At 43.9% G+C, this 16864-nt stretch overlaps 2 protein-coding genes across 5 annotated transcripts in view; both read left to right on the plus strand.

Annotated features, from left to right (window-relative positions):
- nup93 (nucleoporin 93) overlaps nucleotides 1-5554 on the plus strand; it is a 30863-nt gene extending 25309 nt beyond the window's left edge. For 2 of the 3 annotated variants that reach the window (XM_088996995.1, XM_088996997.1), the window contains 10 exons: nucleotides 2112-2303; nucleotides 2375-2501; nucleotides 2612-2684; nucleotides 3000-3044; nucleotides 3689-3805; nucleotides 3935-4053; nucleotides 4149-4266; nucleotides 4416-4499; nucleotides 4579-4707; nucleotides 5224-5554. In XM_088996995.1, coding sequence (XP_088853121.1) covers nucleotides 2112-2303; nucleotides 2375-2501; nucleotides 2612-2684; nucleotides 3000-3044; nucleotides 3689-3805; nucleotides 3935-4053; nucleotides 4149-4266; nucleotides 4416-4499; nucleotides 4579-4707; nucleotides 5224-5334 — 1115 coding nt within the window. In that variant the 3' untranslated portion in view covers nucleotides 5335-5554. The remainder of the gene's footprint in view (nucleotides 1-2111; nucleotides 2304-2374; nucleotides 2502-2611; nucleotides 2685-2999; nucleotides 3045-3688; nucleotides 3806-3934; nucleotides 4054-4148; nucleotides 4267-4415; nucleotides 4500-4578; nucleotides 4708-5223) is intronic. The other variant, XM_088996996.1, reaches the window with a different exon arrangement.
- A 2879-nt stretch (nucleotides 5555-8433) lies between these two features.
- On the plus strand, nucleotides 8434-11624 carry zpd (zona pellucida glycoprotein d). Of its 2 annotated transcripts, none has more exons than XM_088996447.1 (10): nucleotides 8434-8573; nucleotides 8739-8790; nucleotides 8854-8967; nucleotides 9677-9885; nucleotides 9969-10126; nucleotides 10574-10688; nucleotides 10763-10890; nucleotides 10986-11169; nucleotides 11301-11406; nucleotides 11491-11624. In XM_088996447.1, exons 1-10 carry the CDS (start codon nucleotides 8553-8555, stop codon nucleotides 11610-11612), a joined length of 1209 nt encoding a protein of 402 aa, XP_088852573.1. In that variant the 5' UTR covers nucleotides 8434-8552; the 3' UTR covers nucleotides 11613-11624. The 2 variants fall into 2 exon arrangements, with proteins under 2 accessions (XP_088852573.1, XP_088852574.1); XM_088996448.1 differs by having other exon boundaries at nucleotides 8857-8967.
- The last annotated feature ends 5240 nt before the right edge of the window (nucleotides 11625-16864 follow it).

A 16864-nucleotide genomic window follows, 5' to 3' on the forward strand; every position in this document is an offset into this window, starting at 1 on the left:
TTGATTCTCAAGCAATGCAAGACGTCTTGGCTTGACGTCACAAACTGGGGGCGGGACTTTCTGAAAATGCCCAATTCGCAGCTCAATTTTTTTGCAGATTTTGGACACCTTAAGTCATTTTTATTGGTGTTTTGCATTTGAATAAAAATATCATACTGCGTGTTTTGGGTATTTTAGATGCTGTAAAACGTTTTTTCTGGTGTCAGTTAAGAAACAAAAAAGTAACGTCGGTTGTCCTTTAAGAATCTGTCCATGTTTGTGTTCAAATAAGAATTAAACAACAAATGTAATTGCTTATGAATGAATTAAAACCCTTCAAATAGATTGTTAAAACCGTCTTAAATGTTGAGTTAACTTCCCAGACTGTTGCATTGTTAGTCCCTAGATATCGCCAGCAATGTAGATCTTATGAGCATAAATAGTATTCCATAGGTGATAAGAAAGGCCCATTTCAACAGGACTGAGCTGCTCTTCACGTCTTTCAGCCGGCGCATAAATGACAGAAAACTTCAACCGCCAGAAACTTTTCTCATCAAACATTCCTAAACTTGTTTGAAAAGGAACTAACCATGTGGTTGTGACCTCTTCACCCCTCAAAACAATGTGCATCATGATTTTTTCCCCCTGGCTGTCTTTGTACAATGATTGTGCTACATTCTGATAAGATTGAGGTCTGTGCTCAATCGCCCTCGCACTTCGCCTCTTCCACCCTCCCTGCTCAGTGGGATGTGTAGCGTCAAGCCCCCTTCTGTTTTCCCTCGGTGCCTCGACTCCCTCCCTCCGTTGCCTGGCACCATGTTCCATGTTAGCCTCCATCTTGCTGAACAGCGGGACACGAGGCCCAGAGCTTTCTCTTTCGCTCCGTTTCTGCCAGAACTCACCCATATCGTTTGTCCTCTCCTGTCTTTCTTTCTCCGTATCCTGCGCTCTGTCCTCCTCTTCTCTCTGTTATTCTTCCTTTTCATTCAGTCCACTCACAGATCATCAGTTATTTCTCCAGCATCCATTCCCCCTTGTGACACACTCCATTTGTATGTTTGCTTTTTCTAAAACATCCGCCTTCTTTATCTTTCCACTCTCATCCCTTTTCCCTCACCCTTTCTCTCTTTTCTCTCTTATATGCAGAGTGCTTTTTGAACCAAAGCACTGCCAGTCTGAGATAAGCCTATAAAATGGCTGATATAGTCCACCCTGTTCTATTCCTCACACTTGGAGGCAGAAAGAGGATTTGGCGTTATAATTAAAAAGTAAACTAGATGACTAAGTGCCTGTGCGTTCGGGAATGTTTTCAAAAGTCTTGTACTTAGATGTTATTTGCCATAGTCAGACTGTCAGAATATGAACAATTACATCTCTAAAGTATGGCTCATACTGTTTATGTGGAACAAATTAGACATTCCTCTGTTTGAGTAAATTTAAACTCTTGCTACATGTAATTGCGTTTCTATTGTTCCCAATGTTGGAGTTTCGCTGTGCAGCTAATGGGTCCATCTGCAGAGTTTGACGGAAGCAGGCTCTTTTCGCCCTCATTTGCTGAGCGCGGGTGTTATTCTGCGCTCATTACAAGTGATGTGGAACCAGCATGCTACTTACTTTACTCTAACTTTACGCTGCACTTATAATGCCCCCATTTATGTATCTTATTTCCTTCCCTCCACTTTGTTCTGTTACCATCAAGCAACCGATCGTTGTTAAAGTTATCGTGTGTTGAATTTAGGACAACACAGTGGTGACTTAATTGAATACAATGACTTAAGCCTGATGTGTGGCCATTTTGAAGCATCCGCACTATGATGCCTCAGAGAATCAAAATTGAGATGAATGAACACTTGAAATCTATCAGTTTGAATGGAATGAGTGCATGCATTACAAAAGTTTTACTTTTTGAATAGTATTACTGTATTACTCGAATGTGACAAAAATAATGGTTATCTAATCTCACCTCATCAAATCAAGTTTTTTGACGATATTCTAACTGATTACATCTGAATTGATTTTAGAATGTGAAATATGCAAGGAGATCAAGACTATTTGGTGGTTTTAAGATATAACGAAAAAAAAACAGCTGAGATTTGTATTTTATTATGATGCGCTTGTCGTTCATCCAACAGGAGAATCCCATTTCTCTGCAAGCCAGCAGCCATTCCTGTATTTCCAAGTCCTATTCTTGACCGCTCAGTTTGAGGCCGCTGTGGCATTCTTGTTTCGTGTTGAGAGACTTCGGAGTCATGCCGTACATGTGGCATTGGTGCTGTATGAGCTCCGGCTCTTGCTAAAGTCCTCGGGCCAAAGCGCTCAGCTGCGTGAGTATAAGAACATGCTGCTGGATGAGGGGAAAGACAATTTGGATTTTTCAATCGGGATCTATGTGCAGTGAGTCAAGAGCCAGGCGACCCCCTGACTGTGCGCCGCCTCAACTTTATCCGCCTGCTCATGCTCTACACTCGGAAATTTGAGTCTACGGATCCGAGGGAAGCCCTGCAATACTTTTACTTCTTACGGTAATTTTACTCCGTTTTTTCCCCCATCAAATATTAAAAAATAAATACAAAAATGAATGAATAAATACAATTTTAAAATGTGTTCAAACACATGCACTCCCTTTCTGCAGAAATGAGAAGGACACCCAAGGTGAGAACATGTTCATGCGGTGTGTCAGTGAACTTGTTATTGAGAGTCGTGAGGTAAGTTGCATAATTTTGGGTCAATTAACTACAATTGGATAATGCTCACACTTGACAACCAAAATGAATTGGAAAACTTTCATGAAAAATTTAGTTATGGTGGTATCACTGAGTTCATCCAAGTCCTCGTCAGAATCGTGATGCGGTGGGCGTGGCTTTAATGACCGTGCACCTTTTGGCAGATTGAATTTATTTTGTTTTGGAAAACATTTTCCAATCATTTCCAATTACCAGACTGGTTCAGACACCCAACAACATATGTATTCAGAGCGACATTTTAATTTGATGGGAATGTTTTGTCTTTGTCTTTTGCAGTTTGATATGTTACTCGGAAGATTGGAAAAAGACGGGAGCAGAAGGGTAGGAACATTTCCTATAATCTGAATCTTGCCTCAGTTTGAGTAACTTCAATCCAATGGACATTTGAGTGTGTGCCGTTTTTTTTTCTTCGTTAAAAAAAGCATGTGTTCAACCCAGTGCTATTTAATTGTGTTTTATATGATGAACCAGTGTTAATTACCTACTAAGATATACACAAATAGCTCAGTGTTATGAGATTTTTTTATGATTCTAAATGTCCTTAAAACTGTCAAACAGTTCAGATGAACGTGAAATACAGAACAGTACACGTTTCACAATGAAAATACCAATTATTATACACATTTTCATTTATTGCAGCGGTTCAATTCAAAAAGTGGAACTTCCGTTATACAGATGCATTAAATCGTTTCCTATATAATGCTAGAATTACTTGCACTGGTGTATTTGGGTTTTTAGTAAGCTGTAAAATCTGTGCAATAAATCTGTAAAATATTAATTTCACATTTTGAAGTGAACTTCTGAAATCAAAGACGTTTTCTGCGTTATTGTAATTTATGATGCATACTTTTGGAAAGTGACATGTTTCACGGGTCCTCTGCGACAATCAACACTTCTTCCTTGGAGTGTATACAATCAAAATCTCCCCCTTTCACCAGCACCTGATTTTACTTGTCTTTCTCCAGCTGGGGGTCATTGATAAGTTCGCTGGAGACACCAGGGCTATCATTAGTAAAGTGGCCTTGGAAGCTGAAAACAAGGGTTTGTTTGAGGAAGCCGTCAAACTCTATGAGCTGGCCAAGGTGAGGACACCTTTGCCTTTGTCGCATTTTCCAGAGCAGATAAGAGCTCATTTAAAACCTCTTTTTTGTTGTTTTCTTCTTCCCCTCGATTCCCTTTTCTCTGGGTCATCACACCTTGGCCCTGAGAAGAATCCAGACAAGGTTTTAGAGCTGATGAACAGGTTGTTGAGCCCTGTCATTGCTCAAGTCAGCGCTCCTCAGTCTAATAAGGAGAGGTTAAAAAACACTGCAGTGGCCATTGCGGAGAGGTCAGAACACAGCGAAAATGACATTTTGCGCACTTTGAAATCCTTTCAAGTTCATAGCATGGATTAAACAGATGATTTTCCGTCCTCACTTACAGGTACCGCTCTCAAGGGATAGCAGGTGACAAATTTGTCGACAGCACTTTCTACCTGCTTCTGGATCTGATGACTTTCTTTGATGAGTACCATGCAGGGCATATCGATCGCGCATATAATGTGAGTCCTTCAGATCTCGTTATTTTTGCCACTTATTTGTGAGGAGAAAAAAGACAATCACTGTATTTATAATGTTGAAGTGTCATAGCTCCCATAAGGAGCGGGATAATGTAGAGTTTCATGGCCTTTATGTTGTCCCTGCCTGTTAGGTGATGGAGCGTCTGAAGCTTCTACCCCTCAGCCAGGACAGTGTGGAGGAGAGAGTGGCTGCCTTCAGGAACTTTAGCGACGAGGTGATGATGAGCTCTTGAATGAAAATAGAAACATTGTGAGTCAGAGATGTGAGACATATGCGCTCTTCATCTTCTGTAGGTGCGTCACAACCTGTCAGAGGTGCTGCTAGCCTCCATGAACATCCTGTTCACACAGTATAAGCGTCTGAAAGGTGCGCCGGCTGGCACACAGGGACGAGCCCAGAGGACGTTGGATGACAGGGACATGGTGAGGTTCTGAGCTGTTTAGGATGCACATCAGTAATGTTCTACCGACAACGTCACAATGTCATTGTTTTGATACTTTGTTGATTATGTGTTACAGATAGGAAAAAATATCATGAATCTCAGTGTATTACGTAAAAGTAATCCAAAAAGATTTTCAAGATGCAAATTAAACAAGAATTGGCTGTTTGAATGGCATTTTTGTAATTGCTTATTGAGGAAATAAAATATGATTCTCACTTGGTATTCAAATACTGTACTATGTGAACTTTTATCAGGAGTTGCATATATGTTTATATCCTCCTGGACTATGTATTTTACATATTTCTCTTCTTTTGAAACAACTTAAAATTGGGATAGTAAGTAAACTAAACGAAATTTGACAAATTAATTCTCCACCATTCAGAGATGACCTTAAATTGAAGTTTTTGGCTTTTTTTCTTAATCTGCTGATCAATTGATGCCAAACGGCAAAGCTTTGTTTGTACACTAATCTTCTATTCATGTCTTGTAATCACAGCAGCTGCGCGGTCAAGCTCGGGCCCTGATCACCTTCGCTGGAATGATTCCATACAACATGGCCGGAGACACCAATGCCAGACTTGTGCAGATGGAATTACTGATGAACTGAGATATCACTACACACAGAATCAACAACCAGAAGACATTTTGGTGACACCCACCTTTAACCACGCTCTCATTGTCATCATTTCATTTTAATGGGAAAAACATGCATTGTTTTTGTTTGCATGGGTATCTTGTGGTTCTATTATTACTTTATATCCTTTCCCCATTGTACTGTTTCATATCTGTACTGCCAGTTGTTTGGAATAAAAAAAAAATACTTTTCAGTTGTTGTTCTCGTCTGCACGTTTTTATTTTGCTTGATTTATTTACTGCTTTATATGGTTGCATGCAGCTTGAGAAAAAGAGATTCTGACACCCTTCTTTATCTCACCTGATTTGTAATGTTATTTTACATTTTTACCATAGCACTGTTTTTTTCCACATGCCCTCCAGGCTCAAATATGTTTTACATGCACTCAGTGAGGGAAGTAACATGGCCTATATAGTTCGCCTTGTTTTATATTCTCATGAATAAGCGTTCAAACCGAACAGCTGTTTTTGAAGAAAAAAACACACAAAAACTAATTTAGTTTGGAATTATGAATAATCTTGTCAAGAAGGCACTCTCCCAGTAAGTTTGTATGGTAAAACTAATTTGCTATTTTCATTTAGACAAACCTTGTGGAGGCATCATGCATGTTATCAGTTCTTGCTCTTGGTGTATCAATGGTGATGACATAATGACAATCGTTCTTGATCACACAGGGACACAGCCCTCCCTTTGTAACAAATTATATTTGTATGGAGGGAGGGAAGGAGAGGGAGAAAGGGGGAGGGAGGGAGGGAGAGCGAGCATTTTCACAGCGTGAGGGTTTTGTGTAATTTTATGACAGCCTTCATTTTGGGAAGTAGCACCCCTCCTGCTATGTGCTCTACTATGTGTTCCATACTCTTGTATCCTTCAGTATGGCCTGAGAGAACACAGATGGAAGCTCATTCTGTCAGTATTGTTCCACATACTTTACACACGTGAGGTTCAGTTGGGGCAACAGACCAACTGAGCCAATAGCCTCAATTATATTCAGACTCTTTATTTTTTTCACAGAGCCTTTCACGTAAAATCTTCATCTTTATTAAATTCATAGAGTTGCTTGTTCTGTAGCCTCAAGGGGACATAAGCCAGTGTCTTCTTGTGCCGTTCCCAAGCCTGGATAAATACAGAGGGTTGTGTCAGGAAGGGCATCCGACGTAAAAGCTTGGCCAAAACAAACATGCAAATCAAACCTCTGAAGATGGAGGACATTGATTCGCTGTGGCGACCCCTTGAAGGGAAAGCAGAAAGGAAAAGAAAAAAATATTTTTTTCACTCATGCCGGAATTTAGTTACATCACTTAATTGTTGCTATCCACCTTTTCCCACTCGACTGATGCAAGCATCATGCAGCAGCAACTGCAGAAGACGTGTCCCTCAGGTGTGTGTGCCCCAGCTGGTGTTGTGAATCAGGCCGATGACAGAGACCGCCTACAAGCCGGCTATTTCACAACACCAGGGTGGCACTGCACCACTGCCAACGAGGACCAAGTGCAAAATAAAAATAAACACAGAATCCACAATTTTGGAATGGCCTTATTTTCCTTTTGTGTGTCATATAAATGTTGCAAAAATCCATTAATGTGTGGATACAAACATTTCATGGGATTGAATAAAATGTCACAGACTACCTATTTCACTTTTTTGTCTTGTTTTACTGCATTTTTCATCTTTTTGACCTGCAAATCTGCCAAATCACTCACTAGCAGTCTATTAATCATAACCTCTTATGCTCACAAACAGATGGAAGACAATCAATGGTGATGTCTAGGAAAATAGCCCCAAGAGCTTCAGGGCATGTGACACACAACATGAAACACTTATTTTATTCCTGTAGAATGCTGTCTTCCAGACATTAGCGGGGACCAAATATACATGTATTTTATGTTTTATCTATTGGTAAAGTCTGCCCTACGATTGGCTGGCAAAAAAAACATTACCAGATAAGGCTGTATGTCGCCTATTGCACGAAGACAACTGGGGTAGGCCGCAATCCTCATAAGGATAAACTAATCAGAAATTGGATGGCTGGATGGATGGATCAAGTGATATTGGTTGGATGAAAATGACGTTAAAAAGATTGCTGTCTCATGCTTCAGGTGAGTTTGACTTTGGTGTAAGTGACATTGGGTAAGTGGCCTGGTGGTCCAAAGGTTAACATGTTGACCTTACAGTGCAGAGGTACTGGGTTCAATCCCACCTCTGGTCTCTATGCGTGGAGTTTGCATGCTCTCTTCTTGCCAGCGCGGGTTTTCTCTGGGTTCTCCGGTTACTTCTGTTGCGCTCTCCACTATAGTAAGGGAGATACGGTGTTGTGGGATCCAGGAAAAAAACCACAAGACAAGCAATGTGATACGTCTTGACTCAACAGTGGTTTACTTCGAATGCCCCGATCTAATGCAAATGTACGCGCACAACAATTTCCGGTCCAACGATCTAAATCGGTCCGACACGAAACACGAACCAAAGCAGGCGTTCCATGTTTAAATAAACATTTTCGATATATATCATTTGTAAACCAATAGAACTACGCGAATGTAACCAAAATAGGAAATACGATAATTTACAACCTGTCACACTTCCACATTCAAAAAAAACATACATGACAGATTCATCGAACACTGAAAATTGTGAGGGCCAAGAGGATTGGAAAATACTGGATGTTAATGGGGAATTTATAATATTATTTCAAAAGGATTCTGCCTCATTAAATGATCATTAAAACGAATTACGCATTAAAAATGCCAGTTTTAATTTAAAATCACCATCAATCATACGTACACGTACATCAAATTTCTCCAGTTTGGCTTCGTCGTTGAACTTGATAGTATAGTGACATCTAACGGACAAAATTGTCATCGCCTAAGGGACAGATCGTGCTTGATTATTTGTATTTTTAAAAACAAATAAAAAAAACTGATAAAACATTTATTGTGAGTACAACTTAAGCAAAACAACTTTGATAAATTTATCTTAAATGGTTTGGAAAAAAACAACGAAAACATATAACAGCCAAATTGAGCTTAAATTGGTCACGTTTAACGCTACACAGACACAGGTGCCACTGGTGTTTTTAATTGCACGACGTCCGGTATTGAAGAGGGTGACCACATAACTAAACGGCCCCGGTTGACCGTGAAAAAGGCTTTGAAATTTAGCTTTATGTTTTTACGGAAGCAAAATAGCACAAAATGACTCTAAGCCATCTTCAGGTAGGTTTTAAATTGACCTCAGTTGTACTTTTTTGGGAGGAAGTTAAGCTAGCTAGCGATCTCCCTGGGCTAGTTCACTTGAAATGTTATCTAGAGTGATTAATGAACGAATAACATATGACAGTTTTTGAAGTTTAAAATGGAAATATTCTATGTTCATGGCAGAAGACTGTTATCTTCTTGCTCCTTCTTGGCTTGACGCACCACAAAGTAACAGGTAATTCCAAACAAACGCAAAGTAACATGTGAAATGATCATATTAGCTTGTGCTATATTCAAGCAGGAATCTGCGACGTGGAGATTTGCGCCACTAACCCAGAAAGATGCGTCCTGTCTAAAGACAAGAGCACCTGCAAGTGTGTGGAAGGATTTTATGATGACAACTGTGACAAAGGTAGGCGTACTTGCACCTCGCCTTTATTTTTGCATACCAGCATTTGGGCCGTAGAAATATATACGACTGGACATTTAATGCCTCATTAATAAAATGGGCCTCTTGCTGCTGTAGCTGTGCTGTTCTTTGGTTCTGGCAGATCTGACCAATAAACGGGTTTCAGGCGAATTACACAGAAATATGATGTGGGTTGTGTAGTAGGCATGTGGCCCATTTTTATTTTGCATTAAGACATGTAATGCAACGCATTTGAAAAAAAACCTCATTCATTAACAATCTCAGAAAAACTGTTTTGGACTGTTAAAACGGGTGAGGCTTCAACAAGCACAAAATGAATGCCGCTCACATTTAACATGGCGGATACATCAGCATCCTAACATACTGAACATATTGAAGGCGGAAGTAGACGCCGAAACATGTCAGGTATTTGAACACCGACAATACACTGTCTGTAAAATAAGAATCTGTTTTAAATTAAACTCCTAACATACTGTGTATATCTGGGATGATGGAAAGGTGACTCTCATGACATCAATACAAGACGGAAACATTTTGTAAATGTGTTAATATTCATTTTCAATGGACCCTGAAAGGTATTTATCATGACTACCAGAGGAAATTTTCATTTATCTATTGTGTTGAATCTTTTTTTGGTTTGCATTCCATTGTTTTCAATTCCTTCTGAAAAAAAAAATCTGCTTTGAAACAGATGCACACATCAAAGTCTTGTGCACCAAGACATACATGGGAGTCAGAGCACGAGAAGAATTCTTCATGTATTACAACACGCCGGTCACGTCTTTACACCTGCCCAATAGATCGTGCAAAGCACACAGGGAGGTCATCAACAAAGTTCCGTACTACATGGTCAAGGTAGCAAAAAACGAGTACATCGGTTGTGGAGGCAAATCACTTGAGGTGCGTCTGCGCGCCAATGTATAATACTAATTGCTCATGAATACGCCAGTTGCTCACGTGATAATTTTTTCTTATTTTCATAGAAAAACTTCACTCATGTCACATACACCCTGAGTCTTCAATCAGAGCCTCAGGCAATTGGAAACATTATCAGAGATCCAGTCATCAAACTGGATTTCACATGCATCTTTCCATTCATCAGAACAGTCAGCCTGCCCTTTCCTGTTGAACCCATTTCCAGGTTAAGTCGCTTTAATTTTTGTTTCCCAACCTTATTCATAGAGCCATGTGTGTTACCAAAACGGCATGTTATCAATGGATCGTTGGTTAGATGTAATCCACCTGACAACGGTGACGCATATAGTCCCACTGGCTCAATTGAGTCTGTAAACAAGGTCATGTGAATCATTTAATTTATTCTAATAATCATAGATCTCCACCACTTCGTCATGTTCAGTGGATGTAGCAGGTTAAGTTGTCCTGGCGACAGTTTAATCACCATTGTGTCACAGTGGATGTTTTATACAGCATATTTAACAGCCACTATTGACAGTGGTGATGAGGTTATTCATCAATATACATTTCGAGACACTTGTGTACAGAAAGACTGCACATGTTCCAACGGTTTTCACCTGGGTAGGCAATTAATTACCTGACTTGGTTGGTTATGCTTGCCTCACACAAACAGTGAGGCGATGGTGCGTGTCGATGAGCTAGAGGCCACTATACAGATGATGTTGTACACGGATCATAGCTACACGACAGCTTTCACCAGTGCCCCTACTGTCGAGCTGGGTGACCAGGTAGTCTTCAGCACTCTGAGTTCTACCAGTTTCACTCTACATTTTGTTTTGAATATTCTTTGTCATGCGCTCAGGTGTATGTTGAGATCGCCGTGACGGAGCCTGCAGACTTTTTCCTCCTTCGCATCAATGACTGCTGGGCCACGCAGAGTCAGCAGGCCAATTCCTCGGAGGGATTGGTTCACAGCCTGCTTTTGAATGGGTTAAACATCTCCGCATTCAAATATTAACACTTGGCTTGTCTCTTCAGAAGTAAACTTGTGTAAATGTGATTGTGACTTCTCTTTCTGCGTCAAGGTGTGCGACAGACGACACAGTTGCCTTCCACAGCTTGAGTGAGGGAGCGTCAGGCCTTAACGGACATAGCTCCACCATTCACTACAGCTTCGCCATGTTCCGCTTCACAGTAGAGCCGCATTTGTTCTATCTGCATTGCACCGTGCAGCTCTGTGACCCAGATGATAGAATATCCTGCACACCTGTGAGATTCTGACTGTCATTCTAGCGTTTGTGTGGGGGGCGGCCTGGAAGTTATACAGTCGTGAGGAAAAAAGCAATGAGAAGATGTCTATCTTTTTTTTCATCTAAAGAGGGAGCTTTTGTCTTTTGTAGAACTGCAAATCCATCACGAAGCGGGAGGCAGTGCGAATAGACACTGCCCAAGGGCTATTGTCATACGGACCCATCAGAATCGAAACACCAGCGAAGCCCGTGTCTAGTCAGTCACCATTACATTATCACTGCCTACTTTGCTTTTTATGAATTAAGAAGAAACCCCAAGATGCATGTGTCCTCCCTGCAGATGTCGTGACAACTGTGGTGCTCCCTGTAGCAGGTGTCTGGGCTGTGGGCTTCATCCTGGCCCTCCTCATTGCTGTGGCAAGAACTGGCCGGAAGAAGATTGTACAAACTGAGCAGCTCTGATTTCAATAAAATATAAAAACATTGTCGGCTCCTGTTTATTGTCACCACAAGCAGAGCAAGCATACACATTGAGATCTTCCAATTACACTTTTGGATTCTTTTCTTCCCTCTTAAATGTTTTTACAATTAACCGATGGCAACATCAGTTTATGATAACATAAATCAGTGTATACTTTCCATGTCTTTATTACTTCTAGGATACTTGCAAAACGTCTTTGTTTTTGCGAAAGGGGATGATAATATCCGTTGTACATTTGTGTGCCCACTGAGGGGAGGTCTTGCCAAATGTCAGTCAAGAAATGACACCAGAGCCTCACACTCACTGGATTGTTGTCAAACCTGTCAAGTTTTCCATTTCATGTTCCCCGTGGAATTCCTCATTGCACAACTGTCGCTGACTGGCAGCCACTACAGGGTGCATCCTGCCTGTCCCACAAACTTAGTTGCAACGGTTTGAGGCTCTTGGCTCACCTGCAATCCTGATGGAGGTGAGCAAGCACTAGATCAGTTACATTTGAGCATTTAGCTTGTATTCGACCTGCACATTCCACCATGATGATCCACTGGTGGAAAGACGCTTTGATCCTCTCCTCTTTCATCTAGAACTGCTTCATGTAACAGTGTACAGAACGTGCTTAAGAAGGAATGACTGTGTCTTTGTGTTGTCATATTGTCTTTCCATCCATCTTCTGCCGCTTATCTGGGGTCGGGTCGCGGGGGCAGCAGCTTCAGTCGGGAAGCCTAGACTTCCCTCATCCCAGCCACTTCTAGCTCGTCCTGGCGGATCCCGTGGCGTTCCCAGGCCAGCTGGGAGACATAGTCTGTCCAGCGTGTTCTGGGACGTCCCAGGGGTTTCCTACCGGTAGGGCATGCTCGGAACACCTCACCAGGGAGGAGTCCTGGGGGCATCCTAATCATATACCCGAGCCACCTCATCTGGATCCTCTCTATGTGGAGGAGAAGCGGCTCGACTTTGAGCTCCTCCCGGATGACCGAGCTTCTCACCTTATCTCTTAGGGAGAGCCCGGACACCCTACGGAGAAAGCTCATTTCGGCCGCTTGCATCCGGGATGTCGTTCTTTCGGACACAACCCATAGCTCGTGACCATAGATGAGGGTTGGGATGTAGATCGACCGGTAGATTGAGAGCTTTGCTTTTTGGCTCAGCTGCTTCTTCACCATGACAGATCGGTACAAAGTCCGCATCACAGCAGACGCCGCACCGATCCGCCTGTCGACCTCTCGCTCCCTCACACCCTCATTCGTGAACAAGACTCCCAGATACTTAAACTCCTCCACTTGAGGCAAAATCACCTCCCCGACCCGGAGAGGGCACTCCACCCTTTTCTGACTGAGAACCATTGTCTCAGATTTGGAGGTGCTGATTCTCATCCCAGCCGCTTCACATTCGGCTGTGAAACGCTCGAGAGAGAGTTGGAGAGCTCCGCTTGAAGGCCACAACAGTACCACATCATCTGCAAAAAGCAGAGATGCTATACTGAGGCCACTAAAACGGAAACCTTCAACGCTTTGGCTGTGCCTAGAAATTCTGTCCATAAAGGTTATGAACAGAATCGGTGACAAAGGGCAGCCTTGGCGGAGCCCAACCCTCACTGGAAACGATTCCGACTTACTGCCGGCAATGCGAACCAGACTCTGACATCGGTCGTATAGGGACCGAATGGCCTGTATCAGGCGCTCCTGTACCCCATACTCCCGAAGCAGCCTCCACAGAACTCCACGAGGGAAATGGTCAAACGCTTTCTCCAAGTCCACAAAGCACATGTAGATTGGTTGGGTAAATTCCCATGCGCCCTCGAGGACCCTGCTAAGGGTGTAGAGCTGGTCCACTGTTCCGCGGCCGGGACGAAAACCACACTGTTCCTCCTCAATCTGAGGCTCAACTTTCCGACGGACCCGCCCCTCTCGAACCCCTGAATCGACATTTCCAGGGAGGCTGAGGAGTGTGATCCCTCTGTAGTTGGAACACACCCTCCGGTCCCCCTTTTTAAAAAGGGGGACCACCACCCGGGTCTGCCAATCCAGAGGCACTCGGCCGATGACCACGCGATGTTGCAGAGGCGTGTCAGCCAAGACAGCCCCACAACATCCAGAGCCTTTAGGAACTCCGGTCGGATCTCATCCACCCCCGGGGCCTTGCTACCAAGGAGCTTTTTAACCACCTCGGTGACTTCAGCCACAGAGATCGGAGAGCCTCCCTCGGAGTCCCCAGACACTGCTTCCTCCAAGGAAGGCGTGTTGGTGGAGTTGAGGAGGTCTTCGAAGTACTCTGCCCACCGGTTCACGACGTCTCGAGTCGAGGTCAGCAGTGCCCCATCCTCACTGTACACAGTGTTAGTGGTGCACTGCTTTCCCCTTCTGAGATGCCGGATGGTGGACCAGAATTTCCTCGAAGCGGTCCGGAAGTCGGCTTACATGGCTCACCGAACACCTCCCATGCCCGTGTTTTTGCCTCGGCGACCACAGAGGCTGAATTCTGCTTGGCTAATCGATACCTGTCAGCTGTCTCAGGGGTCCCACAGGCCATATAGGCCCGATAGGACTCCTTCTTCAGCTTTACGGCATCCCTTACTACTGGTGTCCACCAGCAAGTACGGGGGTAGCTACCACAACAGGCACCAACCACCTTACGGCCACAACTCCGATTTGCCGCCTCAGCAAGGGAGGTACGGAACATGGTCCACTCGGACTCAATGTCCCTCACCTCCCCCGGGACATGTGTAAAGTTCTTTCAGAGGTGGGAGTTGAAACTCCCTCTGGCAGGGGATTCCGCCAGATGTTCCCAACAAACCCTCACAACACGTTTGGGTCTGCCAGGTCGGACTGGCATCTTACCCCACCAACGGAGCCTACTCACCACCAGGTGGTTATCAGTGGACAGCTCCGCTCTCTCTTCACTCGAGTGTCCAAAACGTGAGGCCGCAAATCAGATGACACAACTATAAAGTCAATCATCGAACTGCGACCAAGGGTGTCCTGGTGCCACGTGCACATATGGACACCCTTATGTTTGAATAAAGTGTTTGTTATATACAATCCGTGTCGAGCACAGAAGTCCAATAACAAAACACCACTCTTGTTCTGATCGGGGGGCGGGGGGCGTTCCTCCCAATCACACCCCTCCAGGTCTCACTCTCATTGCCCACATGAGCATTGAAATCGCCCAGCAGAACAAGGGAGTCCCCAGGGGGAGTGCTCTCCAGCACACTCCTAAGGTCTCCAAAAAGGATGGGTACACTGAACTGCTGATTGGTGCATATGCACATACAACAGTCAGGACCCGTCCCCCCACCCGAAGGCGGAGGGAAGCAACCCTTTCGTCTACCGGGGTGAATCCCAATGTACAGGCGGCGAGCCGGGGGGCAATAAGTATGCCGACACCTGCTCTACGCTTCTCACCGTGGGCAATTCCAGAGTGGAAGAGAGTCCAACCCCTCTCGAGAGGGCTGGTACCGGAACCCAGGGTGTGTGTGGAGGCAAGCCCAACTATGTCTAGTCGGAACTTTTCGACCTCGTGCACCAGCTTGGGCTCCTTCCCTGTAAGAGAGGTGACATTCCACGTCCCAAGAGCTAGCTTCTGCAGTCGAGGGGCGGACCGCCAGGGTCCCCGCCTTTGGCCGCCGCCCAGCTCACAATGCACCCGACACCTCTGGCTCCTCCCATGGGTGGTGAGCCCTTGAGAAGGGGGACCCACGCTTCCTCTTCGGGCTGAGCCCGACCGGGCCCCATGGGTGTAGGCCCGGCCACCAGGCGCTCGCCAACGAGCCCCATCTCCAGGCCTGGCTCCTGAGAGGGGCCCCGGTGACCCGCGTGCGAGCAAGGGAAAACCAAGTCCATTTATGTTTTTCTTCATATGGGGTCTTCTGAGTCGTACTTTGTCTGGTCCCTCACCCATGACCTGTTTGCCATGGGTGACCCTGCCAGGCAGACAACCTATCTCCTAGGATCATTGGGACACACAAACACCTCCACCACGGTAAGGTGACGACTCATGGAGAGGGTACAGAACCATGTCTTTGTGTTGTCATATTATTTGTTATGTAGTTTTATGTTGTTCTTTTGAGTTCAAGACAGCTCCGCGAGAGTGGCTGCCTTTCCAGCAGCTCATGTATTTTGTTTTTCTACTTTCATTCCTTTCATCGCTTTGCTGCTGTGAAATGTGAATTTCTTCACTGCGAGACTAATAAAGGCAAATCCAATCCAATCAGTGGTGTCCAAAGTCAGTCCTCAAGGGCCGCTGTCCTGCCTGTTTTCCAGCTCTCCCAGGAGCAACGCACCTGATTGAAATCATCGGACCACATTTTGATGCTGCTTTAGAGGTCGCTGATCATTTGAATCAGGTGTGTTGCAGCCGGTCTCCAGGCCTGGAGCTGGACTATAGAGAATGGAATGGATGGCTTGGGCAATAAAAGTCATACATTTCATTTATAAGAGCCTTTCAAAACACGCAAGGACACTTTATAATCTAGAACAAAAACGATAAAACCATAACATTATTAAAAAATAGCTTAATTGTAGTATGCGATTCTGAATAGGTGTAATGCCTAAAACAGACAAGAAAAATGTCCACATTGTTAATCATTATGACAAAAAATGTGAAGTTGAGTCGTGAACAAGTGTTCGGAAAATAATTTGGGTTGAGGCTTTTGTTTTCACGTACAGTGTACGCCTCTGTATATTCACGGTTCGGCACCAGAGGATTCAGTGACGTGCAGTCAGGGGAGGCAGGTGAGACAGTGCCTCACCTGTCATCATGGAAATATCAAATGACAAAATAAATTAAAGTTATATTTCTTTAGTGATTTGTACTTTAACGTTCTTTTCCATTTAACTTCACCATTTTTTTTAAATCGCTGAATGTTCACATTTACCGTTCAAATACTAAGTGGAGACGAGTGGTGAGTCAGCAGCCAGCTGAGCCTCACCATGGATTGCGCAATCACTATGCGAACTGTCCTGACGTGCTCTGCAGTGAGACCGCATTGCTGTCCCTCTGCATATCGCTATTAAAGTGTTCAAAAGCTTTTAGTATATGAACAAAATTTCTACAGTTTAGCTGGTGTATATAATGTACAGTCTTTGTACATCATAAACACTGTACTACAGTGTTTATTTTAATTTATTTTGTATCAAAACTGTGCATAGGTGAGGCACACAGTTCTCCTAACTCATGACAGGGGGCGCTGGTGATTAGAGATTCTTCTTGCGACCCGTCGGCTGCAGAATAATAG

This window comes from Hippocampus bargibanti, linkage group LG05 (genome assembly GCF_051943395.1).
Source record: "Hippocampus bargibanti isolate YZ-2025 linkage group LG05, ASM5194339v1, whole genome shotgun sequence".
Taxonomy (NCBI): domain Eukaryota; kingdom Metazoa; phylum Chordata; class Actinopteri; order Syngnathiformes; family Syngnathidae; genus Hippocampus; species Hippocampus bargibanti.